Genomic DNA, 26954 nt, shown 5'->3' with positions numbered 1-26954 from the left:
AAAAAAAATTGAACTCCAAAAAACTGACTGTAACATGTTGTACCAAAAGCAAATTCTACAGACAGAAATTCTATAAATTCTACAGAATTTATTTATTACAAATGTACACAAGAAATCACACTGGCAGTACTTAGAAATGTCTTTAAAAACATTATGATATTATTTAATACTATCCTTATTCTACATTCTTTCTATATTCAGATGCTAATGATGCAAACTGGGTATTGTAAATTATTTTTTTAATGTTTGCAGATACAACTTATGTAACCTACATCCCTGGTGGGCAACAACTGACTGCATGAGTGTTTTTGCTCATTTCTGATTCTGGTCTAATGTGTGTTGTGTCTGTAGAGCTTCTCCACAGTCTCCCTCTCCGACTGTATCTCTGCTTCCTCCTTGTCTCTCTTAGCAGCACACATTTCCCTGCCTCTTCATCATTTTCAGTTCTACTGCTACTAGTCCTCAGTTTGTAAAAAAAGGAAAGTATCTTCCTACCTTCCCCTGATTTCCTTCATGTTCTCTACAGTTTAGACAAACACACCTATCAAGAAACACTTTTATTGTTATAAAATTGAATAGCTACTTACTAAAAACAGTGACCGACTCATAATGTAAGCCTATGATGTGGTAACACACACACACACATTTTCAGAACCGCTTGTCCCATACGGGGTTGCGGGGAACCGGAGCCTACCCGGTAACACTCGAACCCCAGACCCACCGGAGAGCAGGACTGTGGTCCAACCCACTGCACCACCGCACCCCCCAACTCCATCCATTTGCTCAAAATCAATGCCTAGGAAATGTGGTAACATTTTTTAAAAAAAATTAGCTAGCTAGCAGTTGCAGTAACTTTAGCTAACATTTGCTAAGTTATGCGATATTAATGGTAAGCCAGCATTTGTTTCTCATGATGAAGCAGCGCAGTACCTCAACTTTAACAAACTTTCACGAAATGGTAGGGAAACGTAGGTAAACAACACTGATTTTACTCTCCTGATCACCGTATCCCCTTGCGTTGCTCACATCCGCTGGACTTGGCTGGAGTAACGGTATCGAAATTCAGTTTTACCGCTCCTACTCCTTCCTCCTACACACAGAGGTTTGCGCCGTGCGGGCGGTTCGCAGCTCTTCGGCCTAATAGCGCCCCACAGAACACTATGTGCGTCGTACAGGTTTGAGCGGCGAAAAAAGTCACCTGTCAGTGTGGTCAGAGTGCTTTGTACAACAGGGTGGCCAGAGGGGTGGTCAAGCTTCAGTCAGGGGTGGCACTGGCCACCCACGGCCACCACGTAGCTATGCCTCTGTAACAGCGATGAGTGGTACTGGTAGCAGGAAGGCTCATTATACACATTTATTTACTGACCAAAATAACTCACAAGGGTTAGCCTAATCCTACAGTTACCAGCTGTTCTATTTTACCTGGTGCAGTTGAGGGTAAGTGCCTTGATCAAGGGCAATAGAGCAAGAGGGGGAATTTGAACCATAGTCATTCCACGTTACAGGTGGCAGCGCTAACCCCTACACTGTCCTACTGCTAAAAGTGCTTCCCTATTTAACTAGGATGACATACACAGGTTGAGCATCGTTGTGCATGTTGGCTAGGAGTTTGGTCAGAGTCCTTCTCAATACCACTTCCTCCAGAGACTCTAGCCTGATTTATAGCACCAAGCCAGCCCTCCTGATTAGTGCCACAATTCCTTCACAAATCCAGTCCAGTAATTTAGTGAGTCTCACGTTGAGGCCCTAGTCATGGATGGGTCACCTAGGACTTAGTAAGTGCCATACAACGTCTGTGATGCAAGCAACTTCAGTTCACATTTATTAATGTTCCGTGCGACTTACAGTGTTAAGCAGCTTACACTTATTTACCCACCTACACAGCTGGGGAATTTTTTTACTGGAGAAATTTAGGATAAGTACCTTGCTCAAGGGTACCACAATTCAGTTTCAGGAATTACACTGGGAACTGAGCTCCCTCATTTAAAAATAAAAAAAAAAAAAACATGTATCATAGTTCGAGGTTGCAGTGAGCCAGAGCCTATCCAGGAAGAACAGGGTGCTGAGTCAGACAGTGTGCGCCCTGGATGAGACGCCAAGCAAACCGCACATGCTATATCCAATTCATACTCACCAGTCCACCTAAAACACGTTTTCAGACTGTGGGAGGAATTCCATGCAAAGATAAGGAGAACATGTCACACAGACTGAGCAGGGGTCAAATTCACACCCAGTTGTGCAATCCGCATACTGCGACACCCTTGGAAAGAGAACTGAGGCCCCTGAAAACCTTACAACTTACTGATTTACCTTGACACTAAATAGCAAAAATGAATAGCAGCCATTGAAATTATTCAGTTTCAAAAAAATTGCAAGGTGGAAAGAATTTGCTGATTCAGAAAGGAAGTTCTCAGTTTACAGCTTATTACCTTTGGTTGGTGGGGGTGTGGTGGCGCAGTGGGTTGGACCACAGTCCTGCTCTCCGGTGGGTCTGGGGTTCGAGTCCTGCTTGGGGTGCCTTGCGGCGGACTGGCGTCCCGTCCTGGGTGTGTCCCCTCCCCCTCCAGCCTTACGCCCTGTATTAGCAGGTAGGCTCCGGTTCCCCGCGACCCCGTATGGGACAAGCGGTTCAGAAAGTGTGTGTGTGTGTGTACCTTGGTTGTTGAGCTATTTCTTAAATTTGATTAAGGAAATTGAACAGATGGACAGGTACAGGTTTGATGGTGGAATGTAAAAATACCTTTATTGTTGCGGAGTTACAGGTGAAACAGCGAAATGAACACTTCTCACAATGAAAACAAAAACGAAGAAAATATGAAGAAAAGTACCATCTTTGGAACAACTATTACAAATGTATCGGCAGGATATGTGTAGTCCAGGATTATCCACATCAGTATTTATTACTTGCATAATGTAGAAAACCAAGGACTACAAATGTATCTACATAGGTTCAAAAAAAGAGATTTGATTTAAAAATGGGACATTGTCACTGTTTATTAGACTCATCACAGATTGCTTTCTTGTAAAGAACAGTCTCATAGCCCCATCCATGTTCACTTCTTGCACTGTTGATTCTGTTGCCTCAAGTGCATTTCGTATAACTGGTTGCAGGACAATGACAGGCCTCCAATCAGGGACAAATACTCCTGAAAGTTGACCTCTCCATCACCATCACAGTCCAGATCCTTAAAGATCTTGTCCACAGCACCAGGATCCTTCTGAGACTGGGGAGTGAGAGAGTTAGTGAGCACATGCATAGGTGAATAAGGAACAGGGAAGCAGCAGGAAGGCCAAAGACACCCACCTTAAGGAAAGTGGGCAGCTCATTCTCCATGAGCTTCTTTAACTCGCACCGGGAGAGGGAGTTGGACTTCCCTTCTTTGCAGGCATACTTGTGGAACTGACAAAGAAGGATCTCCATGGCTCTCTCCAGCTCTGTTGGCATGGCTGCGGGCTGAGTATCACACTGACAAACAGGAATGGAACACGGTGAAACTTACATTAAACCACAGGTTTACACTGTTTATGTCGTTCTCGATCAACCAGCGCCAGTGACTCTTCAAGTGTGCAGTGTACTGCTGCGAGAAGAGCACTCCTGAATGTTACAGCTGTTATGACATGTACAGCACTTTCATTTGGCGCTCTCTATGTGTTTTTTGGCACAGTTTCCTTTTCTTTTTCTAAGGATCTTTGTTCCTTCTGGTCTTTCTGCTGGTTGGGTCAAAGTTCAGCAGGCGTGGGCCCGATCGCGATAGAAGTGCAGGAGAAGGGTGCAATAGGCAGAGGGAGGGTAAGGAGGTAAATGGATATAAGTCCTACAGAACACTTATGAGATCTTTGCGTAGGCAATGCTCATAAAATGTGCCACACTGAGCTCTGAGGACATATCCTATGCGTGTCCATATTAAGGTACAAAAAAAGTTGTTCCAAAGTGGCGCAGTACAGCAGCCAGGTACACCTGACACTTTTCTGTTCTTCTGGTGTTTGAACACAGGGTTGGGTGCAGTATGGTCCTGTTCTGCTCTCAAACTTCCGGCCACATGGGCCTTTAGTACTAGAAACCGCTGCAGGCAAATGGGGACAGGTCAAGTCACCTTCCCAAAGGAAGGCCGTAAAAACTGGAAAGGAGGAAACGTGGAGGAAGAAGAGATCTTGTCAAAAGACTTAAATGAAACACTGAACAAAACTATTTAAATTAAGACAACATAATTAAAAAAGAAAAGAAAAGTGAATGTAACCGCAAACTATAATTGGACAAGTAATATTGACAGGAGAGGGTTGAGGGGATCATGTCCCTAAGGGTTCAAACAAATCTAATATCCCTCAAGATTTGTGTATAGGGGCTGCGGTGGCGCAGTGGGTTGACCCACAGTCCTGCTTTCTGGTGGGTCTGGGGTTTGAGTCCTGCTTGGGGTGCCTTGCGATGGACTGGCGTCCCATCCTGGGTGTGTCCCCTCCCCCTCCAGCCTTACGCCCTGTGTTACCGGGTTAAGCTCCAGTTTTCCGTGACCCCGTATGGGGTGAGCGGTTCTGAAAATGTGTGTGTATTTGTGTATAGCACCGATGAGACTTAAAATATTTTGCCTCCCCCCATACCTGAAAAGTTGCTATACCACTGATCAAAAGTAAGAAAAACATAAAACCATTGTCATGTTTTCATCAGCAGGGCAGAGACTGAGTGAAAGCGTGCTGGACTGGACATCATGTTACAAGATCTCCATTTGAGAGTCACATAATGAGACACAACGGGTCCGCTTCACAGTACCGAGTCCTCCGGGAGCAAACCGAGCAGGAGAGCGAACAGGGTTCAAGAGAGGAGAGAAGAGGAGAGAAGTGGTGCAGGACAAACAACTTACCGTACTGATGGAGTGCGGAGACAGACAGCGGCCCCTGGAACGGACGGCGCGAGCTGGAATGTAACAATCGCGGGAGAACTGCGGCAGGGCATGATTTATACACCGCCACCACCCATCTGTGTGGGTGTGTCTCAGACAGAAAGGAAGGTAAAAGTTTTTAAAGTCTAAATCAGAGACGCTGTGAGATAAATGTTGATTATAAAGCAACACAAATCAAACACTTCTTCAATAATAATAATAATACTAATAATAATAAATGATATCAGTAAAAAGCAAGGCTTGTTGTTTATGGATTTTTTATGTATGTGTAACGATTTATTTTTCCCTTCTTGGGAGCGGTGGGTTTGACCGGTGCCTTGCTGGGTGATGGGTCTGGGGTTCAAGTCCTGCTTGGAGTGTGCGGTGGCCCTGTGTTTGCCTTCCCCCAACATGCAGAGGAAGGACCTGCCAACCCACATTTGTTCCTCCCTCGACTTGCCTTGTAAACCATGCGAGTGGTCGCTGTGGGTCAGGTTTAACTTGGCACCTTGCATGCATTCCGTTTGTCATGAAAAGGTGACCCAAGAGTTGGTGAAATTTCCAGTATTAAACTAATCAACTAGTACTCTTGATGTTTATCTATGTGCAATGGAATATTTCTACAGGTTTCAACATATTGCTCTTTCTGTAAGCATCTTTTGACAAGTTTTATTGGACTAATTTTTCATTGCTTTACACAATTATAACAAAGAGGGGCTATTTTATACTGTATACATGCTATCTGTGATTTTTTTCAATGTGGTCTGTATTGGATATAATGAATACAAAGTAAGACATATCATAGCTTGGGCAGCATTTTGCTATATAACTTCTGTTTTTCTTTATTTAAGGGCATAAAACCCCCCAACATGGACAGACATCATACAACCATTAATAGCTAATAATCTTGATTATGGATTTTTTTTTAATTGATACTCAGTAAACCAATGTTTCTGTGCTATTGCATCATTGAGGAAAAAGCCAAGGCTGTGAAAGAAGCTTAAGAATCAATGATGTGATAAGGGGACCGGTTGGACGGGTTATAAACCTCAGCCTTTTCCTTTGATTTTCAGTTTCCTAGATGCTCAGCCTTTGTCTTGTCGTACTTGAGCAAAGCATATTATTTTCTTCTGCATTTTACTCAGCAAAGCAGCATTTACAATTAACATACAAAATGTTTTTGTATTCTCAAGAGAGCAGCTGGCCTTTTACTCCAACCCTGGCCACGTGCATAAACGTGTTCTCTTAGGTGTGGGTTTCTGCAGTGCGTTACAGAACGTTCCGGAACTAGAGTGATTTCATCTGCTTAAAAGGGAGTGGAGACAGGGTGTGTCACCATGCCTTCTGATCACTGTGTGCGTGGTCTTACCTGCCCGGTCCTGTTTGGACATCTGGTTCTCAGGTGGCTGCCACTCATGTCTTTTGCTTGAACTGCTTTGCGTGCATCAACTTGCAAGGCAAGGAATTGGAGAGATGCAGATTCCTTGAGTGTCGTGTTCCTACTACAGAATATGTTCTTTTACTATTGCAGATCCGAGGCTGCGACACAGAAGTTGTACGTTTGCAGGTGCACCAAACTCAAGGATTATGGGTTATATTTAAGTCTTAATGCACATTACGTACAAAGACAAACAATTCAGCATTCACACACACCTATTGCTTCCAGGCCATACAAAGAAAACAATTTTCACACCAGTTGAAAATGTTGTGGTTTAAGAAAACAAATTGTGTAATCTTGACAGACATATAGGGGGGTGCAGTGGTGCAGGGTGTTTGGCTGGGGTTTGAGTCCTGCTTGGGGCGCCTTGCGACAGACTGGCGTCCTGTCCTGGGTGCGTCCCCTGGCGCCCTGCGTTGCCGGGTTGGGCTCCGGTTTGCTGCGCGCCCACTCGGGAGAAGCACTTCCAGACACTTTGTGTGTGTGTGAAAGACAAATATGACTAGGGAAATTTATTATTTCCAATTTCTAAATGGCAAATACTCTCAAGCGAATATCCACAATGAAACGGTATAGCAATTCTATTGTTCTCCTTTCCATTCATCTTATCCTGGCGAACTCGTGACTCTAAATGGCCTATAGTGTGTGAATGTGTGTATGTATGGTAGATTAGGGAATAAGGAGTTGTATCTAGCATTTTAAAGCAGGTTGGACAAAGATGTCAGCTAAATACTGCATAACAATCCTTGTACCTGGCTTTGGAAAAAAGGCTCTACTAAACAAATGACTAAATTTCTCTATACTCAGAAGTTGAGAGGTATGCAAAATTCAACTCCTGTCTTTGTAACTGTGAAGAAATGCCTCAAAAGCCAAAGTATGGGGTTTTAAACAGAACTCCTTCCGAAGCTGCATTGAATGGGCGTGTCTTGGAGGCTTATTGTCTTTAAATTTATATTAATAATCTCTTTATCCAGTATTTACTAATGACTAATTCCTGGCTGAATTAACTCTGCAGGAAATATAAATACAGAAGACATACACAAAGACATTGCTAACAGGATGTCTACACATGTTGCCTCTGTACTTCACACAACATATACTGAGAGCTTTAAATATCTTTGATTGGTCTTTGAAAATTTCTGCCTTGCATAACTTACCTTTTTTGCACCTCAGGTGCCAAGACTGCTTTGTCTCTTTACTTGCTTCATCTGAACTGAAATTATTAATATCTGATACACCAGAAGACAGGTAAAATATATGATCTTATACTGCTGATTGGTAGAAAGAACAAGGATTATTTTTATTGTATAGAACAATGGACTACATATCTGGTATAATGGGCTTCAATACGGTAAGAGGATTACATTAAATCAAGAGTAACATTTGATAACTTAAGACCTAGGGTAAGAAAATGTATTACTGCACATGAATGCAGTGAAATAAAGTGGGGAAGTCAGGGATTTTAAAGCAAAGCATGTGCTGATAATTAGTTAATGCTAAAGAAAAATGGTTTAATTGAAAAGATGATGGAATACAGTTTCCCCTCAACAGGTATTTCAGGTGTCAAACACCTGCTGGACTGCATCTTTTAAGAAGGGCAAGGAACGACTCCTTGTCTTTGCTAAGGTTATTTATTACAGATACATTCCACATATCAGCATCAATGTCAAATTTTTGGATAACATTTATATAGATTTCAACCAAGTTCATTTTATTTGAAAAAGTTAACTACAAGTATGTTTTATTCAGTAAATAACCACAGGATCTACTGAGTTTAGCTCATTCATACACACTATCTAAAGCCGCTTGTCCTAAATGGGGTCGCGGCGAACTGGAGCCCAACCTGGCAACACAGGGCGCAAGGCCGGGGAGACACAGGGCAGGAAGCCATTCTGTCACAGGGCTCCCCAAGCGGGACTCGAACCCCAGACCCACCGGAGAGCAAGACCCCGTCAAACCCACTGCACCACCACATCTCCCGGTTCAGCTCATTCTCTGCTCTTAATTACTATACTGAAGTATTTCACTGGAGAGTATGTCACCTCTCGATTTTTAGATGCGAGACACTAAACTATTACAAAAACTTGCAGGACACTGTCCTCTGAGCCCCTCATTTAATCACTAAGCTTTAATGAGAGTGAAAATTACATTTACAGCACTTTAACTGTGATCCAGAAAGTACACATATGTAACCATTTCAAAGTCAGGGATGAGAATATATTTAAAAGTAGACATTTATATTACTAGGTAGTAGTCATTTATTGCTGTATTCAAGTCTAATAATGAAAGCAGGCAAAGAAAAAAAATCAATATTTGAACCGAAACATTTTAATAACAAATCATTTTCTAGCAAAAATATTTTAATTATTTTGGGATTCAGTTACATCAATGAATGAAAATGTAGGGTGAAGAAAAGGGGGATGTAACAAATGCAGGAGGGGAAGGGGGTATCAGAATGTAAAATTTCTGAGAAGCTGAAAAAAAGATGTCAACTGGTAACTGTAGGAACTATTGCTGGCTGGCTATGAATGTTGTCAGTTCTTCCTCTTTCCCTTGCTGGCTGTTTTGGCTGGTGTTACAACAGGAACGGCAGCTTGGTAGAGAGCTGCTGAGACCTTGTTTATGTAGTACAGGGCAAAGAGAGAGAATATCAAACTGACATACAAGAAAGAGAAGATAAAGAAAAGGGACAAAGACAGAAAAAAAACATTTTATTAAAGGGGTATTTCATCTCAATGCTGCCTCTTTAAAGTACTGTTCTGTTAGCATCATATCATATGCTACTATCCATTTCTGAATGTTGTACTCACCAGGTTGTAACACAAACACGGTGCACTAGCCCAGAAGCAAAAAGAGATACACATAGGCACAGGAGAACTGAGAAAGAGAAAGGAAGCTTTTATGTTCATAAAGTCAATTGTAAGGCAAAAATCTATTAAATATGAAGGTATTGCAAAGAACCACTGGCCAGGCTATTTGTCAACTTACAGACCCAAGTGAACGGATATCTTAATTCCATCCTACATGTGATTTGTTATAAGGGTGTCCCAGGGCAGTATCCTGAGTTGAGCCCCATAATATTCTCCTCATACAATACAGCCCTAACAAACTTCTTGTTTCACTGATACCACCTTTGTTTAAGTCTCTTACAAAGGCCAAAGTAAACAGCAACAGTACATTAACCACACATGTTTTGCAGACACTTACTTTCTGGGAAAATCTTGGCCTGGAACCCCTTCCCAAAAACAAGATTCTCTAGATTGTTGAAGGCCTGTGAATCAGTTAAGGAAGGAACAGACAAACATGTGCACACCTAGTGTGCCTGATTTAAAAAGCTTTCGTAGGTTCAAAAAAATCTGCATATTTTGTCTTATAGACATTCATATTGAAAACTGACAGTAATGCACTGGATAAAGATATGGGAATGTAACGTCCAAAAAACACACTTGCCCATAAAGCTTTCTAGACAGACAATATGTTTGAATTGCATGCAGAAATACAGAGAAAAAAATCCACACAAATAATTCCCATTGGCACAGTAGAGTCAATGTATTAATTTTAAATGATGCCTTGTTTGTTATGAAAAGCTATTGCAATAAAAAATGCTGCCTTCTGATTCTTCCATGTAAAATCACTAAGGCTCCAAAGCAGTTATTGGACTTTACAGCCACAGCATCATATATTGCATTGTCAAGTCAAATATTCCAGTGGAACATTTTCTGAACAGTAGCAAAGAAGAAAATATTATTTAAGCAACTACTTAATGGAAAACGACCATCAAAAGCCAATCAAGCCTCTGAACTCAAGAATGTGTAATATAATTTCAGTTACTGCCATGTTCTCCAGCGCTCATCTGCTTAACTTAGGCTGTACAAGCAAAGCAAATGGGAAAATATGTTTTGACATCAAGAGATAGTCACAGTTTCTCAGTTTAAAACATTTCACAAAGAAAACCAGGTTTCTCTTCTGAACTGTGCTATTTTTCAATGCTCATTGACAAGGCAGAACAAATCCAACTCTTGACATGAACTGTTATTTTTAATTCATTACCCAGGTTATGCTTTTTCCAAAGCAACTTCCAGTGTTCAACCCATTTAGAAAGCTGGGAATTTTGCAGTTCAAGCAAAGTATCTTACTCAAGTACTACAGCAGCAGCAGCAGCATGAAACTGAGCTTGGACTAATAACTTCATGGTTTCAAGCTCTTTTCCTTTAACACTATGCCACCTGCTGCCCATATATAAGAGCATGAGCAAAGTTCTTGAAAATCAAACTCTGTTTCAAAGAATAAAACTTTGTGCATATCACCTCATAGAAAAAATAAGTCAGTCCCCCACCCCCCCAGTAATCTGTACTTACTGTAAACATTAAATTTACAAAAGGGTCTCTATAAACATCTAGTCCCGTGACTCCAAGTTCTGACAAGTGTTATTTCAGGTTTCTCTCCTCAGGTGATCTGACACAGAATGACCATTTCCTGACACCAAGCATCCCACAACTGCATGCACCCCAACGCTGAAGGCTGGATACAGTGAGCGAGCAGATGAAGAGGATCGAGCCCAGAAAGCCTCCTAGGATGGTGAGCCACTCGGAGGAGCCCAGCTGTCTGCTGAACATCTGCATTCCTGCAAACACCAGCACTGACAGCAGGCTGGAGAGGACGAGAGAGGTGCCCGTGTTCACAGCTGCACCAACAAATAAGAGCAGAGAAAGTTAGTACCCTAACCAAGTGTGGGGTTCATACAACATACACCACAGACACTAATCACTACTCTGTACTAGTGTAAATAGTGAGTAATGTATGACCATAAAATGATCCAACCAAACACCCCCAGCAGACTTCTGAGCTTTGAATTTGTTTAAATTGAACTACTGAACAATATTAAGATGAAGCTGTTAGTTTATAATTATCTTGAATAGCAGCTGACTGCTTTTAATTTAAAATTATGGCAAGTAATAAAGTAAGAGGCCAACACTCTTAAAATAGGAATTACATGTACAAAAGAGTATAAAATGGGAAAGTCAATTAAAAATGGTGCAAGAATTTTTATAAAATTTATAAAATTACAAAATTTATAAAATTTCTACAATTGCAATAATTTCTAGCAGGCCCTGCTGCAGGATATTTTCTATTTTCCTTCCCTTCTAAGTTTGATAGGAACTTCTCTATGATGAGCTTAAGCCACGTCAGTGTGCGCCGGAAAAATGAGTCCGGCTGCAAGTACTTTCACCTTCATTGACTATTGAAAAAATTATTTCATAATTACCACATTAACATGTTTTCCTCTTTTCTTGTTTTCTAACATTAAAACCCAAAGTTCTACCAACTTCAGATGTTTAGATTAACTGCACATAACCATGACTGAGCTCCGAGAAGATCATGATCCTAGCCCAAGAGTCAGGGCCCCTGCCCTGTCAACAACAAAATACACCGGTGGATTCTACCTGCGACACATTCTTATAATTCTCATCGGAAACCAGAAGAGCATGAAAATTATTTATATTTAACTATCATTACAAATATGTTAATATTAAAACATCTCCCTCTCAGAAGGAGTCACTCTAACTCTGCATACTCTGTTAACACAAAACTGTATTTATTTCCCTTTCATTACATGGAGAAAGTTGTTACTCACCCATACTTCTGTGTTTTTAGATTAATTTTTCCTGCTGTTTGTTGCGGCTTTTGATACTTATATTCTTTCTCTGCTACGCTCTTACGCTCATCTGACGCTACCGGAAAACAGAGGTCCGCTACCGGTGCTACACATCATCACCGGAAATAGCGAGACTACGTCGACGAAACTGGAGCGAAGTGCAGTTTCAAAAAATCAGACAGCAACGAGGCGACCCCTAGCGGCCTGGAGTACGTGTAAACTTCATTGTACTGTATTACCTGTGTGTCGTTTTGCGCTCAATATGTTGTTCATTCCTAAAGAAAGGAATAATAATAAAACATATAGATATATATGTGTATAGATGTATACTAGTATGATTATATATCTAATATAATTTCAACATTATAATGTAATGATAATATTAGCATTATCTTAATATATATTTTTCTGATTTATCCCAAGTTACAGTGCCTCATAGAGGAAAATACGACATCCACGTAGAAAAATAGATGTTGGGAGGGGGAGGTTCAATCCGTCATCTGCGTGAAACCTTTTTTTTTTTTTTTCTGCAGGACGTGCTACGCATGCTCACTCCCCTCTTCATCCCTTCGTCTTCCTCGCTCCCTCTTTTTATGGAACACTGTTACGGGAGCGCAGCCCGCTGGCAAAAAGGAAACCGTCGAGAAGCGGACAACAAACAAAAAAAAAGACACGCTCAAATTAAGGTTTAATTCGCGTGCAACAGTTTTTTTTTTTTTTTTATCAATTTTCCGCTAATTTGCCGTAATCCCTTTTCCATCACATTTCCGACTGTTATTGCGCGCCTGTGTCGTGTAATGCGCTAGTATAGGTAGGCCGACTTTTCCTCTCCTCTTCCCCGTTATTCGCACGGACAGGCACATACATACCGTATTCCAGCATAATCCTCCGTCATTGTGGTTATTTCATTGATTGACATCCACAGTGGTCAGAAAAACCCCAGCAGCAAATTGTAAGGGATGGCAGAGGCGGATTTACAAACCTTTACTTCCATAATGGACGCACTGGTTCGAATCAGCGTAAGTCCTTGTTATGATGTTATTACCGTATCGTTGTTATTTTATTATTGTCGTGTTGTTGCTGCTGCTTCTGTTCTGTGTTGTGGACGGTCTTGGTGTGTATGTGTGTGTGTGTGTGCTGGTCGCGATGCCACTCAACGATGCTGCCCCAGGGACCCGTTCTGTCTGTCAGACCACACGCTGCTCCAGCATCACTCAGACTATGTCACTCGCCCCTTCCCTTCTCCCACCGTTCTGCCCTCCCCATGTCATGTTACATGTATGCTGTCATGAAAGCGCGCACGCATGTCTTTGTTGCCATTCAGTGTAACGTTTCCACAGAACTCTAACAACACCGGCGGCATCGTGTGTGTGTGTCGGTTTGGAGCTGTGCTTGTACTGCTGGCGTCCGTCCGATGCGAACCGGGGGGAGGGTGTGTGCGGACGAACCGGGCAGCCCTTCGCGCTGCTGCAAACACACAGACACACTACTAGGAAGAGCAAAGAGGAAGATCGAAGACTGGGAGACGAAGCGGTGCCCAGGCTCACGTGCTAGTCTTCGCGCAACATCATGTCAGCGCTCGTTCTTATATTTCCTTTTTTTAATCCAGCACAGTTCAGACGGCTCGCAGTGCTTTGTTTTCTTTGTATTTTTGCCATTCTCCCTGAATGCCCCTGGCTTTGTGATTTTTCTTCTTGTGGTCTTTGTGATCTAGCTGAAAAAGAGGCAAGAGGCTGATGTTTTCTAAGAATGATGATGGTGTGCCTGTATTAAATATTAATCATATGGAAATAGGCTTTTCTCTTGATACTCATCACAGTCAGTACACAGGAGGACGAGGTAAAAGCGTAATCGCACGAATATAAAGACAAAAAATAATTTTACAGTCGGACCCAGACGCGTACTGAAATAATGTGTTGTCGCGCGGCGGTGCTCGGGGATGCTCGTTGCTATGGAAACGCGATGCAAGCACGCGGAGGCCTCGCGCAGCGGAGGCTAGGAAAAGGCTGCTGGATCACGGGTGAGGACTGCACTAACCTACATAACTGACAGTTACAGATAACGGGGGAGGGGGCGGGATGGGTATGGGGGTGGGGGGACAGAGAGAGAGACGGCAGCTTCAGTGCATCGCGGTTTGCCACTCGAACATGATGAAAAGCCCATCTCTCGCAGTTAAAAAGCAGAGTAAACACTTCTGAGTTTAATGCTGACGATGGAATCACACTTACAGTGACCCTCTTTATCCCCCCACCGTCTCCCATCCCATCCTGGGAACACTGACCCGATTTAAAAAAGAAAAAAGAAAGAAAAAAAAGGAACTACATCATTGGCGCCCAGAATTAGAAAGCAGGTGGCGGTACGAGAGCTTTGCTGTGCACGATTCCCTTCGCACGGCGGCCGAACCTGACGCGGATCTCTGTGCAGGTTTTCGCTCAGTTTTCGCTCAGTGAAAGACTCCCCCCCCCCCCCCCCCCCCGCCCAGCCGCTCGTGGACCTCACTGTCACGTGACGCTGCCCCGCGAGGACGCGTTTCGGCCTCCGTGTTGCACTGTGTCCGCCTTCCGTCTTGTGTGCGGCACCTATTTCTGTAGAACTGCCTTCAATTCGGGTGAAAATATGTGTTACTATCAGAAAAAATAGCAAATACATCGTCGAATTTAATGATTTTATATACCATATTTTTGTTTCTGGTTTCCCTTGTACACCCCAAAGCCCAGTTCCTGCACTCTGACGTGTTGCGAGTCGAGTCCGTGGATCAGACCTTTACTTACAGTGTCTGTTTCTATCAATTTTGCTGAGAAGTCATTTTGAAGAGACCGCTTCCAGACAGATGGAAGTCAAAATGTGTTCTTTCAGGCAGATTATAAGAATATATCCAATATATTTCATCAGCTCACTGATTTCATGAAGCAAATGCTCTACGAGACATCAGAGCAGCATCCGCACAAGTTCATAATATGGTACGAACAGACAGTCCTGTACCTTATGGACCAAAACGTATGTTCGTATGGGTTCCAACATCGAGTTTTAACTGACTGCGTTGCAAAATTTAAATTGTTTTTCAGTTGTATTAAATTAAACTTCACTTCAGTAGTTATTAAAACCCTTACAGGTGCAGTTGTCCTTATAACTGTATGTGTAACGCAAGGCCTGTTCCTGAAATTTAAAGATAACAGACAAAATTTGCATTTTATTTAGCTTAAATAAATATTTTATTAATTATTCAATTATCAAATGGCTCAGAGTGATTAGGTTATGGTTTAATTAAAGGTGACTTAAATCCTGCAGTCATTTAGGTGAAAATCCCAGTTTTGGTTGCGTAATATAGACCCTGAGGTCGAGGACTGTCCAGCCTTGTCTTGGTGACCTTTTCTTATTGAAGCAAGGCTCTTACAGTCCAAAAAATACAAGCTTTTGTAAAAACTGCTGCAAGTATGAAAAGCCTCAAGGCATGTAAGGCTGAAATGGCTGGAATTTCTTCATTAACGCCCGGTAGTCTTTCATATTTAACCGTATCACCTGGTACGGTCCAGCAGAAGAAGTGGAAAGTAATTTTTTTGCAACTGCACAGAGTGATTTCTATTCCTTCTAACCAGGCAGGCCTCAGCCCTCTCCTTACCTGTATGTCATCATAAGATGTACAGTAACTTTTAGTTTTTAGCTGCAGTCACCCATTTCTCTGTCTGAAATGAACAACACAATATCAGTGACGTGTTCTGCAATTATTCTTCCTACACAGTCGCTTTCCTACTCACGCTGTCTTGTTCCCTCCCTTTCTTGAGTATTCATTCATCTTATTGGCCTCTTTCCTCTGACAGTTCCATTCTCCTTTTCCTGGCCAACATGAATCTTCTTCCTTTTCTCATCGTTTCTTGCTTTTTCTCTTTTCCATTCTCTCTTCTCGTTTCCTTGCTCCTCCACGTGGATTTGTGTTCCTGTCCCTGCCTTCTTGCATCTGTCTCTTCCTCTTCCTTTTCCAACCTTGTCTCACCTTCCTGTCCTGTCTCATCTCTCTCCATGTGTCTCCCACTGACATTGTCTCCCCTGCTGGCCCCAGTCCAACATGAAGAGCATGGAGCGTGAGCTGCAGTGCCCAGTGTGTAAGGAGATGGTGAAGCAACCCATCATCTTGCCTTGCCAGCACAGTGTGTGCCTGTTATGTGCCTCTGAGGTCTTGGTGCAGAGTGGCTACCCAGCCCCAGACTTGCCTCCAGAGCCCAATTCACCTGCCTCCACACCGAACACCCGCTCACCACGGCAGGGACGAAGGCCTCCGCCAAAGGTGGACCGCATCGACCGCGTTCTGCGAGCAGGTGTGTGTTTGCAGCGCTGGAAGAAGCAGGTTATTAATGTCCAGATGTGAACACGATATAAGCAGCTCAGGTATGATTGCCCTCAGTATTTGTGTGGGTGTGTCAGTTTTTCACATCAACACTCACACATTGCGTGTGAATGTTGGTGCATGTCAGACACTGGCATTTGTCAGAGTGTATGTGTAAATGTGTGTGTGCTGTTGAAATTTGCATTTGTGAGTGAATGTGTGTGCGAGAAAGACATGAGCACCTGCAGATGTGCGAAAGCACTGCCCTTATTCAGCACCTCTCAGCAAGTATGAGGAAAGCACCGCGGTGAGAGCAGCTGCAGTGTCAACAGACATCACTTTTTTCATCCAATCAAGGTTGTGATTCAGCATGAACTCTCCTGCAGCTCACCATGTCCTTTTGTCTCATATCCTTCCATCTTCCTTCTCCCATCCTCAGGATTCGGTACTTTTCCAGGGAGGAGGCGAAAAGAGGGTCCTCCTCCGAACATGCTGTTCCCCTGTCCGTCCTGTCAGAAGGAGGTAGAGCTGGGGGAAAGAGGGCTGGCCGATTGCTTGCGTAACCTCACCCTGGAGCGTATTGTGGAGAGGTATTGCTGTTACTTTGCCCGCTGCCATGGTTATGGCTCACTGCAGGTCCATGTAATGTACCCACAGCCACTTAACTGGACATTTGTAGCCCACAGCAGTAAAGCCTTGCAACAAGTTCAGACCTCAGGTATGAGAGCTGTTGAGATGGTTGGTTTTTGAGGGCGTTAACACTTTGTGATCACTGACGTCAGCCACACTCTGAAGTGTAGCAGATGAGAAAATAAGCTAAATACATTGGACCCTGAATTGATCTCCTGTTTTTTTTTGCCTTTATTGCATGTTATCAGTTGACAGTTCCAGGAAAATACAAGGTGTAGGGTGTTGGATTCACCTCGGAAGTTTTCTTTGCCAAATTCATCCATTCTTGGAACTCCTCCTGTTGCTTCTGCCAAGGAGTGGCTCCAGATTGTGTTTACTAGTGTCTTCAATGAAATTTTTCATGACTACAAACCATGTTTCATTGCATTTTCTCTTTACCAATTTTGTCAATGCCAGTTACCCAATTCTTCTTGAAGAATTCTTCTTCTTCTTGTCGAAACATGGGACTCACAGGAACTTAGAAGGGGTCAATGTTGGCACACAAGCCCCTTTTCCATTCTATAAGCTCCAGGCTTCATGAGGTGACATAACACACTCGGGGAGACCACTCTCCCCCATTCCACCTGCTGCCTTGTAGCTGCCCCGCTGACTTTAGGCGTTAATGTGAGAGAACCCAGGCATCTGACCCACCAAGGAGAGCACTAACATCACACGAGTTGCCTGTCCTCTCTACAGCAACTTGCTTTATCAAAGAGAGTGTGAGTAAGAATCATCCTGTTTCTTAAAGCCCTAGTGTTCCCTCATGAAAGCTTCCCAGCTCTTCTTCAAATTTGTGCGCTGTCATTTAGCGGAGGAACAGGTGACAGCAGAGAAGAAATGCCCCGATGAGCAGCTGTCTGTCATTTGGTGTTTACTCACTGACATTGCCCTTCCTTTGTATGCCCGCTGCCTCATTAGCTTGATTGAAGACGATAGCTGACATTTGGATTTCTCTGAAAGGCCTCCTCTTACAGATCTGCATTCATGGACTTGGGAAATGCATCCTGTCTTGTTTGAAATGGAAAATATGTGCTCCTTTCCTCAATGAATGGGTGCATAAATACTTCATACCCGAAATCCAACACTTTTTAGCAAGGAAGTTGAATTAATTGTGCGTTTCCAGACAACACATGCCTGAGATTTTTTGTTTATTGAGTTTTATGTAAACGAAACACGGGATCCACGGTCAATGTGACGCAAAGCATAGCAGCCTCAGAATTTTTTTTTTAAAAGGGGTAAGTGCCAGGCTTTCTTCGCTTATGCAGTGGCTACTTTTTGGGGCTGCAACATTAGACACACAATAACACAAGTATTATGCAGTTTGGCCCACCAGCAGCATCATCATGCTTGATCTTAACCATTTGCACATCAGTATGTATGTAAAACGGCATGTCACTAGATTCCTGTATTAGCATAAGACGAAGAACTCTCTCTGTTAGTCAGGTACACCACATTGGTTTTGTCATCAGTAACACACAGGGACCAGACAAGAGATCTGCTGCAGAGAGAATGCCTTCAGTCTCATGGAAACAACAGATATTGACATAGATATACAGGCTGTGAGGTATAGTATCCACCCCATTCTTCTTGGCCCTTTGCATGCTGTGTGTGTCTCAGAGCTGTGCCTCTGTGCCCTTCTCCGTACCTCAGGTACAGACATACAGTGAGCCTGGGAACAGTGGCTGTCATGTGTCAGTTCTGCAAGCCCCCGCAGTCACTGGAGGCCACCAAGGGCTGTGCCGACTGCCGGTCCAACTTCTGCAATGAGTGCTTCAAGCTTTACCACCCATGGGGGACGCCTCGCGCCCAACATGAGCACGTGCAGCCCACACTCAGCTTTAGGCCCAAGGTTAGAATGGCCCGTCGGGTTCCTGCAAGATCGCATGTACAGCGGTATGCCTCAGTGGAACTGTTGTGTGAGGATGAGCAACGGGGGCCTAGAGTTATCTACTTTTACAGTGTGTCTGCAGTGTTTTAGAACTACCCCTCCTTCCTTTATTTCTGCTGTCCTGCTATTTCAACGCTTCTTTCTCTTCTGGGAGTCTTTAGTCACTTCCAACTGACCAATGACCTGTGATCTCCCCAGGTGCTGACCTGTCCAGAACATGAGCAAGAGCGCCTGCATTTCTACTGCAAGTCCTGCCAGCGGTTACTGTGTCCACTGTGCAAGCTACGACGCATCCACGCAGGCCACAAAGTGACCCCCGTGGCCCAGGCCTGCCAGGCGCTTAAGGTGGACTTCCTCTGAGACAACACACTTGCGGTGCCACACGAACCTCTGTGGTTAAAGGAGTCAGCGTGTGTCATGTTCATGTCCTCTTTTCGTCTCTGGTTTTTGTCCCGAGTTACAGAACTACCAGGCAGTTAGTAAAGGTCAGAAATAGATCATACAAAACGGTATTCTTTTTGTAAGTACAGTAAAAAATCTCAAGATTATAAGTGACCTTTTATATATACTCTATATAAAATATTCTTATGCTGGTAATGAGTTGCGCTAATTGACTAATTAATCTTACTCTATAAAGATCGAGTGTTCCAACATCCCGACACAGAGAGTCATGAATTTTGTATGCACTTTCCAGTCTTGTACTGTTGATGGTCGCGTAGATTATCAGGTGACCCTTTTGGTTTCTGCAGCGTTTCGGATCCTGTTGCAGCATCTGAGACAATGTAAGAGTAGTAGTCTTCCTACTGTTAATCTATCCAAGTTGCCACGAGGGACTATATTTGGCATCCTATTGTCAGAACTATTGTTCGACCTTGAAAAATGCTATAGAATGCATTTGACACTAATGCAGTTCTTGCAAAAGCGTAGTACCAATATAAAGCAACTGCAAGTAGTGCTTTTGTTAACTCCAGTTTCTGTGTAAATGAAAATTCTGTGTAGTATATAAGAGTGTATTTGTTGTGTCATGGATGGTTTGATGGGGATAGAACCACAATTTGTCCAATTCCACCTGTACTGGATGCTGTGTCTATTTGAGGCTTACCGAAGCGCAGAGAAATGTGCAGTGAAGTGCCGGAGCCCTGCCGGTAAGGCACTTGTATATGTGACCTTGGTGTTAATCTTTGGGTAAGAGGAGATACTGAAAGAAAGAGAGCATTTCTCCTTTTCTACAATATGAACATATTAACATTACATAAATTAAAAAATGACTATCAAGAGCTGCTTAGCAATGGATCGGAGGTCCATGGTAATTACTTGAAGGTCGGTCAGGTCCTTTTTCATTGATGTATTTTAATGAATGAAATGATTCTGTATAATTGCAGCTAGGATGGGACAGCTTTATGGTACAATGAGTTGTAGGTTCATTATAGCATTCTAACCTGGCTTGACCTGTCTGTGACCTCACTGCACCCCCTTAGGAGAAAATCACCAAGGGGATCAACTACATCCTGGCAAATCAGGAGACGGTGCAAGCTCAGATCACTCAGCTGGAGAATGCGATCACACAGACAGAGGTATTGCATTTGATTTAGTTTAACCACACTAATTACAACATATTAATATCCACAATCTTATTATTATGCCTTGCACAATTTATAGCACAGCAGGCTTGGTCTCAAAAAGCAAATTGACACACTTGCCTGTGTAACACCTACGGCCATGTGGGATGGAACAAAAATGTCTTCGAGATGGAAAGAAGCTGAACTCCAAGCCAGCACTTGGCAGGAAAACTATAGCCATTCATACGCAGTGTAATCAACACTAGCATAATTTGTAAAACATTGTTTGTAATGACGTATTTTGGAGTTGAGAACATTTAGTCATCAAAAAAACATCAGCTTTGCAAAAAGCTGTGCTTATAATGGGAAATGACTAATACCGACCACAACTGCAGTCACAGTATAAACCATGAAATTGTTTACTAGAGGTTGTATGCTGGTTATGTTTATTGTCTAATGTAAATGTTTTGTTTGTTTGCAGGATTTAGCCTTTTCAGCATGGGCTTTTAATTCCTACTGAACCTACTTTCACTTGTTGAATTGCAGGCAAAATAGAGGGAGCATGAGTGAATGTAAAGCACAGTTGAAAATTATTAAGGCCAAACGTATGATGATGATACTGAATGTTTCAAGTATCTCATAGTATAACAACATAAAATGCAAGGTGAAATAATGAACTCATACTCTGATATTTTATACTTGTCTCTGACCACCTTTTCTGCTGTCACCTGGTCCACTTGTACGTCACCTTCCCTTTTGCCAAACTCTGCACACGTTCATGCATGCCACTCTGCCACCATTTTCCTCCCATAATTATGTATTGTCGCTTTCACCGCCCCTCCTGCCATCCCCACTGCTTCTCCCACTGTCATGTACTGCCCCTCTCAGGTGAATAGTGCCACTGCACAGGAGCAGCTGGCACAGAGTGTGCGGGAGCTGGGTGCGGTGCTTGCTGAGCGGCAGGGTGTCCTGACGCAGGCTCTCGAGGCGGCACGGCTGAGACGTGGGGAGGCCCTATCAGCTCAAGTGACGGAGAAGCGAAGCTTGTTGGAACACGCTGGCTTGCTGGCCTTCTCCCAGGAGCTCCTCAAGGAAACAGACCCACCATGTTTCGTGCAGGCTGCACGACTCACCCACAATAGGTGTGTTCATCCCACCATTCCTATATCCTACCTTCTCCCGAACCCCTGGATTACCTTCGCTCACAATCCGTCTCTCGGTTTCCCTATTTTTTCACTAGGCTCTAAATCAGAGGTTTTTCTTACTGTGGGAAAGTTACACACTATTCACTCCACTGAGACATATACTTAGATTGAGGATAGCCATCTGGCAGCACATAAAACCCAGATGGAGTACAGAAAGACTGGCTTTTTCTTAGCCATGATCTCATGTCTCCTCCCTGTGCCTCCGATCCCTTTGTCAGATTAGTGAAAGCCATCGAGAACCTGCAGTGCTTCTCTCTGTCTGCTGATCCCTCCTTCCGACACTTCCAGCTCGACATCTCCCGAGAGCTCAAGCTGCTCAACAGCCTAGATTTCATTCGAGGTGAGAGACATAAGCTGTGGTTTGCCGGGTTTGCCTTAGGCCTCTTTGGACTCCAAGAACACAGCGATGGGATTCCCATGTGCAATTATGGTGCAAAAAATCAAACTAGAAAAACACAGTTCTCATGTACGTTGTACATTTCTGTATATACTCTAAGAAAGGGTCTCTCAGACACAAACTACGGTGAACAAAGAAGACGTCAGAGGGGTGTTGCTCTAATAACGCAATGCTGATTGTTGCCTCCTTGCCCCCCAGCCCCACTGGCCCCAGTGATCGACACACAGCGCACCCTGGCCTATGACCAGCTCTTTCTGTGCTGGCGCCTACCCCAGGACTCTGCACCGGCCTGGCACTTCTCTGTGGAGTTCCGGCGTCGCGAGGGTGGACCGGGAAGCATGTGGGGTGGTGCTCGGGGTGCTGGGGGAGGATCAGGCAGCGGGGGCCACTGGGGCTGGCAGCGGCTGGAAGAGGTGAGCGGCACAAGCACGGTGATCGAGAGGCTGGAAATGGACTGTGTGTACGTGCTGAGGGTGAGGGGCTGCAACAAGGCAGGCTTCGGGGAGTACAGCGAGGAGGTCTACTTGCATACCCCGCCTGCAGCAGGTGAGTGTCTGGTATCGGGATCGCACGCAAATACTTACTGCACCTGTGCGGGGGAGTTGTGCCATATTAATTTTGGCATTTCATCAGGCATACATGCTTTGCTGACACTCATGTATCAGTACATACAGTGGGTAACACTATAAAGAGGCTAAAGTGCCAAGAACAGTTATACGTGTGATACACGCACTTTGCAAATATACTTTGTTTACCTATGGACCCACCTGTGTATGACATTTAGGGCCAATTTGTGTAAGTTTTGTTTAGATGATAATGTCCTTGGTGGGAATGCAAATCATCTCTTTCTACTTCTGCCCATTCTTCTCATCAGTTTTCTTTTTTTCTGTAGGTCACACCATCTGGTTCTTCACTCCACCCTCCATCTTGGATATTCCCCACCTTACCATCCCTCTCTTCACTCTGTTGTCTCCAGCTCTCTGTATGCTCTCTTCATTTCTTCATATTTATAACATCAATCTCCTACTCTCAGTTTTCTCCATACTTTTCTTTGGACCCATCCCAACCAGTGCCCTTGCACTATCCTCTCCTTGTCTCTCTCCCTTGCTCAGCAACTGTTGCATGGCTGAAAAACAACAAATCATCCACATCCATGGGCTCATGTGATATGGTCTTTGTTAAGGCCTGGTACTTAACTAATGAGATTTGTTTATCACTAGGATCGGGAAAGACTCTAAATCTGTGACATACCTCTATCCTGTTCCTCTTCTTCTTCTTCTGTCCCTTTTCGTAACACTAGTTTCATTATGAATAATACTGCTCCACTTTCTCTGCTCCTTAATATGCCCTTATTTCATACTCAGAAAATGATGCCTCCTCCTTCCAGTACGTATTAGTTACTTGTAGTTTACCCTCCTCTCCGACCCCTTTTATCTCAGCCTTGTTCCTTGAATGTATGCTAGGTACCTGTGGTCTGCCTGTCCCCTCTTTCTCTTTTCTTCCTCTCTCTTTCAAAAAAATTCCTGCTGTCCTAGATTCCTTACTCTTACCCTTTTTTTCCTCCCCCTGTTCCACTTGCCCAATTCCCTGCTCGGCACATTTTCTGCCTCGCTTCCTGAAAACCCCTCGTGTCCACTGTGTCCATCTATTTCTCCCCCATAATCCTCCCCGCATCAATCCTGCTTGTGTCCACCAATGTATTGTCCTTCCCTCCTTTCCCCTAACCCTCTTCCTGTCTTATGCAACTCTGTGATCCTCCTGCCCCATTCCCCCTCCACCATACTGCAATTGCTGTCCGCAATGCCTTTGCCCCTCCATTCCTGCCCCCTCCCCCGCTCAGTGTTGAATTTCTATCTGGACTCACGGTGGGGCCTGCACTCTGACCGCCTGGTGGTGAGTAAGGAGCAGCGCTGTGCTCGCAGCGTCCCCGGCCTGTCCCTGCTGCAGGCCGCAGACCGCGCCCTCACGTCTTGTCACCTGACCTCGGATCTGCTCGTCGGAGACGTGGCCATCACCCAGGGGAAACACTACTGGGCGTGCTCCGTGGAGCCTGGCTCGTACCTGGTTAAGGCAAGTGAACGTTCGAATGGATCCACTCTTCTCTGTTATCAGAGAGGCAAAGCCAAGAGGCAACTTGAATGGCACATTTTTCTGTATTTGTGTTACACTTGAAATGTTCTTAAGCGAAAGACAAATAAGTGGAAACTGGGGCCACATTCGCTGCGGAAAATACTGGAACAATTAGTTGGCATTAGTGTGTCTTTGTATGGTAATCCTTCGCCTGTCCTTGTTCACACACGAATCGCTGCCTGCGCGGTGCAGGTGGGAGTCGGCTTGGAGTCCAGACTGCAGGAGTGGTTCCACCTGCCCCAGGACATGGCCAGCCCACGGTGAGAGCAGTGGCATGAGGGCTGTGGGGAGCAGTAAAGCTGAGACTCCTGCAAGACAGGCAGACAGGGGATTCTTACTGTCTTACTCCGAAATCTCTGGCCGTCTGGTTTTTGCTGTGCTGTAACAGTAGTGTTCTCTGTCCCTGTATTAAAATAAAGCCAAAACTTTGCATGTGTTTTTCCTGATGTTCACTAGCTTTTCCCCTGAGGTTTCCCCGTCCTCTTTTCTTTATCTGTTTTTCCCTCCAGTTATGACCCGGACAGCGGCCACGACAGCGGTGCCGAGGATGCCCTGGACTCCCCTCCTCCCTTCGCCTTCCTCACCATGGGCATGGGCAAGGTTCTTCTGCCCCACGGGCCCAATTCCCACAATTGCCCCAGCAACGCTACCAGTCCCCGGGAGCCTTCTTGTCACTCGAGCACCAACAGCACCCAGCCCACACCCATGGCGTTCACGGCCCCCCTGCCGCCACGGCTAGGGGTGTGTTTGGACTTTGAGAAGGGCCGCGTCACGTTCTATGATGCCCACTCCCTGCGCTCCCTGTGGGAGGGGCCAGTTGATTGTTCTGGCCCAGTCTGCCCAGCGTTCTGTTTCATTGGTGGAGGTGCACTGCAGCTGCAGGAATTGGTGGCCAATCGTGCGGCGGAGCAGCCGCCAGCCAGGAGAGTCACCATCCAATCGCGAGTCACTCACCTGAGTAACTGAGATGATCGACAGGCAAGTTCATAAGCATCCGCATACCGGTAGTAGTTGTCATCGCTGGGAGATGTCCAGCCTAAGTCACCTCAAAGTTGGTTTGTTTTTTTATAATTGATTTATTACAAATGATTCTGTTTTTAGAATGTAAAATATCAATATTTTACCGAATCTGTTTGTTACATTTATTTTGACTAGATTTTTCATTCAAGATCTACCTTAGGGTGTGGGTTGCAGATTAAATTTCTGTGAGCATCAGCGAACATGCTGTGTGTCCATATACACGGTATCTGTTTATATGCAAGGACAATTATTTGCCCGGGAGTTCAAATAGTCCGTGTCCGAGTTTATATGCGCAGGCTCCGCTCTCCGGATACTTATTTATACCGTTGCGAGCGACAGCACCGAAATAGGCCAATGAGCGACACTCACACGCTAGTGTGCCACCGCACGCACTCCTCATTCTGTCAGCCGAAGAGAAACCAAAAAGCCAACATTGAGTCCATTCCATTTGTACTCAAGCAACCAACAAGTGCATAGATTTCTTAACTAGTGAGTGTATTCTAACTGAGAGCAATCTGATACTGTACGTAAACAACCTAAACTTGTGTTAGGCTTTTGACTACTTTTTTCAGCTTCCTTGACATGTATGTTTAATAACAAATACTGGCAGTTTATTATTTTCAAAGGTCAATAGCTTGCCATTGTTGCAACTTCCATTGTTACGCTTCAACCCTAGTTTGGGGGATTGCAAGATACCAGTCCTGCTTCAATAGGTGATCAGTTGTTATTCTTTATTTAATGGGATGCTGCTGTGCCTGTGGGTAGGTGCAAGTTGCTGGGACTTGACCATTTTAAAGAGCAAATGCTATACCCCACAGCATGAACAACTGGGGAACAAACCGTACAAGTATGAAAGCAGAACTAATATCCCGAATTACTACAAAGATGTGAATGCAAAGAATAAATCTGTTACGGTTAAGTCTGTTTTCACTTCACAAGGGGCCGCACTTGACGCGATCGGTGCACGAGACTTCATAACGGAACGTGAAGACACCTTAATGGGAAAAAATACACGTGATGTGTTTTGCTATGTGTTTCTTGTGTGTGCGCTAGTGTGTTTGGTGCGGGGAGGAGCGAGTGAAGCAGAGACCACAATTCCGTTTGTCACATTAAGTCCTGCTTTGATCGCTGGTCTGCAGTTTTAATGGGGGAAAAATAACAAAAGGTTTAGGTAACTGATTGTGTGGTGCCTGAATGACTCTAGACTGTAGCATTTTGGTAACAATTTAGACTTTGCCTTGCTGGCACAATGTTTGTAAAGTGATGATGGAAATAAAAAGGAATAAATACAGACTTCCCCACTTGTGCTCATTAAGCAGCGGTATTGCTACTCTGACAGTGCAGCAACAAACAAGGTTCAGCGTTGGGAAGTTTACAGTAACCATGAGAGTCATCGCGACCCAGGGATCTCGCTTTCATTTGAATAAAATGGCAGGGGGGAGGCAGCCCGGTCACACATGAACGCACGCCGCCTTCATACACTGGTAAACAGACGCACAGTGATGGGTGTCACTCCTTCTGTCCCTCCTGGGTTTCTTTTTGTCTGTGACTGGGTGGAGGCTCCACAATGGGAGGAGAGACGCCGGTACATATACTGTCTTCCTGTTTGCTCCGTCTGTCTCACTCTTGCGTTTCACTGACTGCAACGGCTGACGGCCTTTTCCATCGCAGGTAAGAGACGACATCTACACGTCTTGGTGTCACTTGATCAATATTCTTCCGTTGCCTTCGTTCGCTCTCGGCCTTTTGTGACTTTATTTATGCGTCGTCCTGGGCCCACCTTTGATTTTCTTCTGC

General features: G+C 44.2%; 3 protein-coding genes across 4 annotated transcripts; 1 reads left to right on the top strand and 2 right to left on the bottom strand.

The window, feature by feature from the left end:
* Nucleotides 1-2716: 2716 nt before the first annotated feature.
* On the bottom strand, nucleotides 2717-4954 carry s100a10b (S100 calcium binding protein A10b). Its single transcript, XM_018737435.1, has 3 exons — nucleotides 4857-4954; nucleotides 3305-3466; nucleotides 2717-3224 (listed from the first exon to the last, which is right to left on the bottom strand). Exons 2-3 carry the CDS (start codon nucleotides 3443-3445, stop codon nucleotides 3054-3056), a joined length of 312 nt encoding a protein of 103 aa, XP_018592951.1. The 5' UTR covers nucleotides 3446-3466; nucleotides 4857-4954; the 3' UTR covers nucleotides 2717-3053.
* A 3714-nt stretch (nucleotides 4955-8668) lies between these two features.
* On the bottom strand, nucleotides 8669-12073 carry krtcap2 (keratinocyte associated protein 2). The gene is made up of 5 exons (XM_018737410.1): nucleotides 11948-12073; nucleotides 10842-10996; nucleotides 9520-9583; nucleotides 9123-9189; nucleotides 8669-8967 (listed from the first exon to the last, which is right to left on the bottom strand). The coding sequence occupies exons 1-5, from the start codon at nucleotides 11949-11951 to the stop codon at nucleotides 8847-8849; spliced, it is 411 nt and encodes a 136-aa protein (XP_018592926.1). The 5' UTR covers nucleotides 11952-12073; the 3' UTR covers nucleotides 8669-8846.
* Nucleotides 12074-12100: 27 nt separating this feature from the next.
* LOC108925447 (tripartite motif-containing protein 46-like) lies at nucleotides 12101-26425 on the top strand. Of its 2 annotated transcripts, XM_029246056.1 has the most exons (14): nucleotides 12101-12177; nucleotides 12502-12779; nucleotides 12894-12987; nucleotides 16026-16281; nucleotides 16729-16879; nucleotides 18609-18807; nucleotides 19045-19191; nucleotides 20325-20420; nucleotides 21294-21547; nucleotides 21829-21950; nucleotides 22206-22553; nucleotides 23848-24077; nucleotides 24330-24397; nucleotides 24647-26425. In XM_029246056.1, the coding sequence occupies exons 3-14, from the start codon at nucleotides 12928-12930 to the stop codon at nucleotides 25101-25103; spliced, it is 2388 nt and encodes a 795-aa protein (XP_029101889.1). In that variant the 5' UTR covers nucleotides 12101-12177; nucleotides 12502-12779; nucleotides 12894-12927; the 3' UTR covers nucleotides 25104-26425. The 2 variants fall into 2 exon arrangements, with proteins under 2 accessions (XP_029101889.1, XP_018592913.1); XM_018737397.2 differs by lacking the exons at nucleotides 24330-24397; nucleotides 24647-26425 and having other exon boundaries at nucleotides 12502-12987; nucleotides 22900-23893.
* Nucleotides 26426-26954: the final 529 nt, after the last annotated feature.

This window comes from Scleropages formosus, chromosome 18 (genome assembly GCF_900964775.1).
Source record: "Scleropages formosus chromosome 18, fSclFor1.1, whole genome shotgun sequence".
NCBI classification, from domain to species: Eukaryota; Metazoa; Chordata; class Actinopteri; order Osteoglossiformes; family Osteoglossidae; genus Scleropages; species Scleropages formosus.
This window is presented reverse-complemented; position numbering and strand designations above follow the sequence as displayed.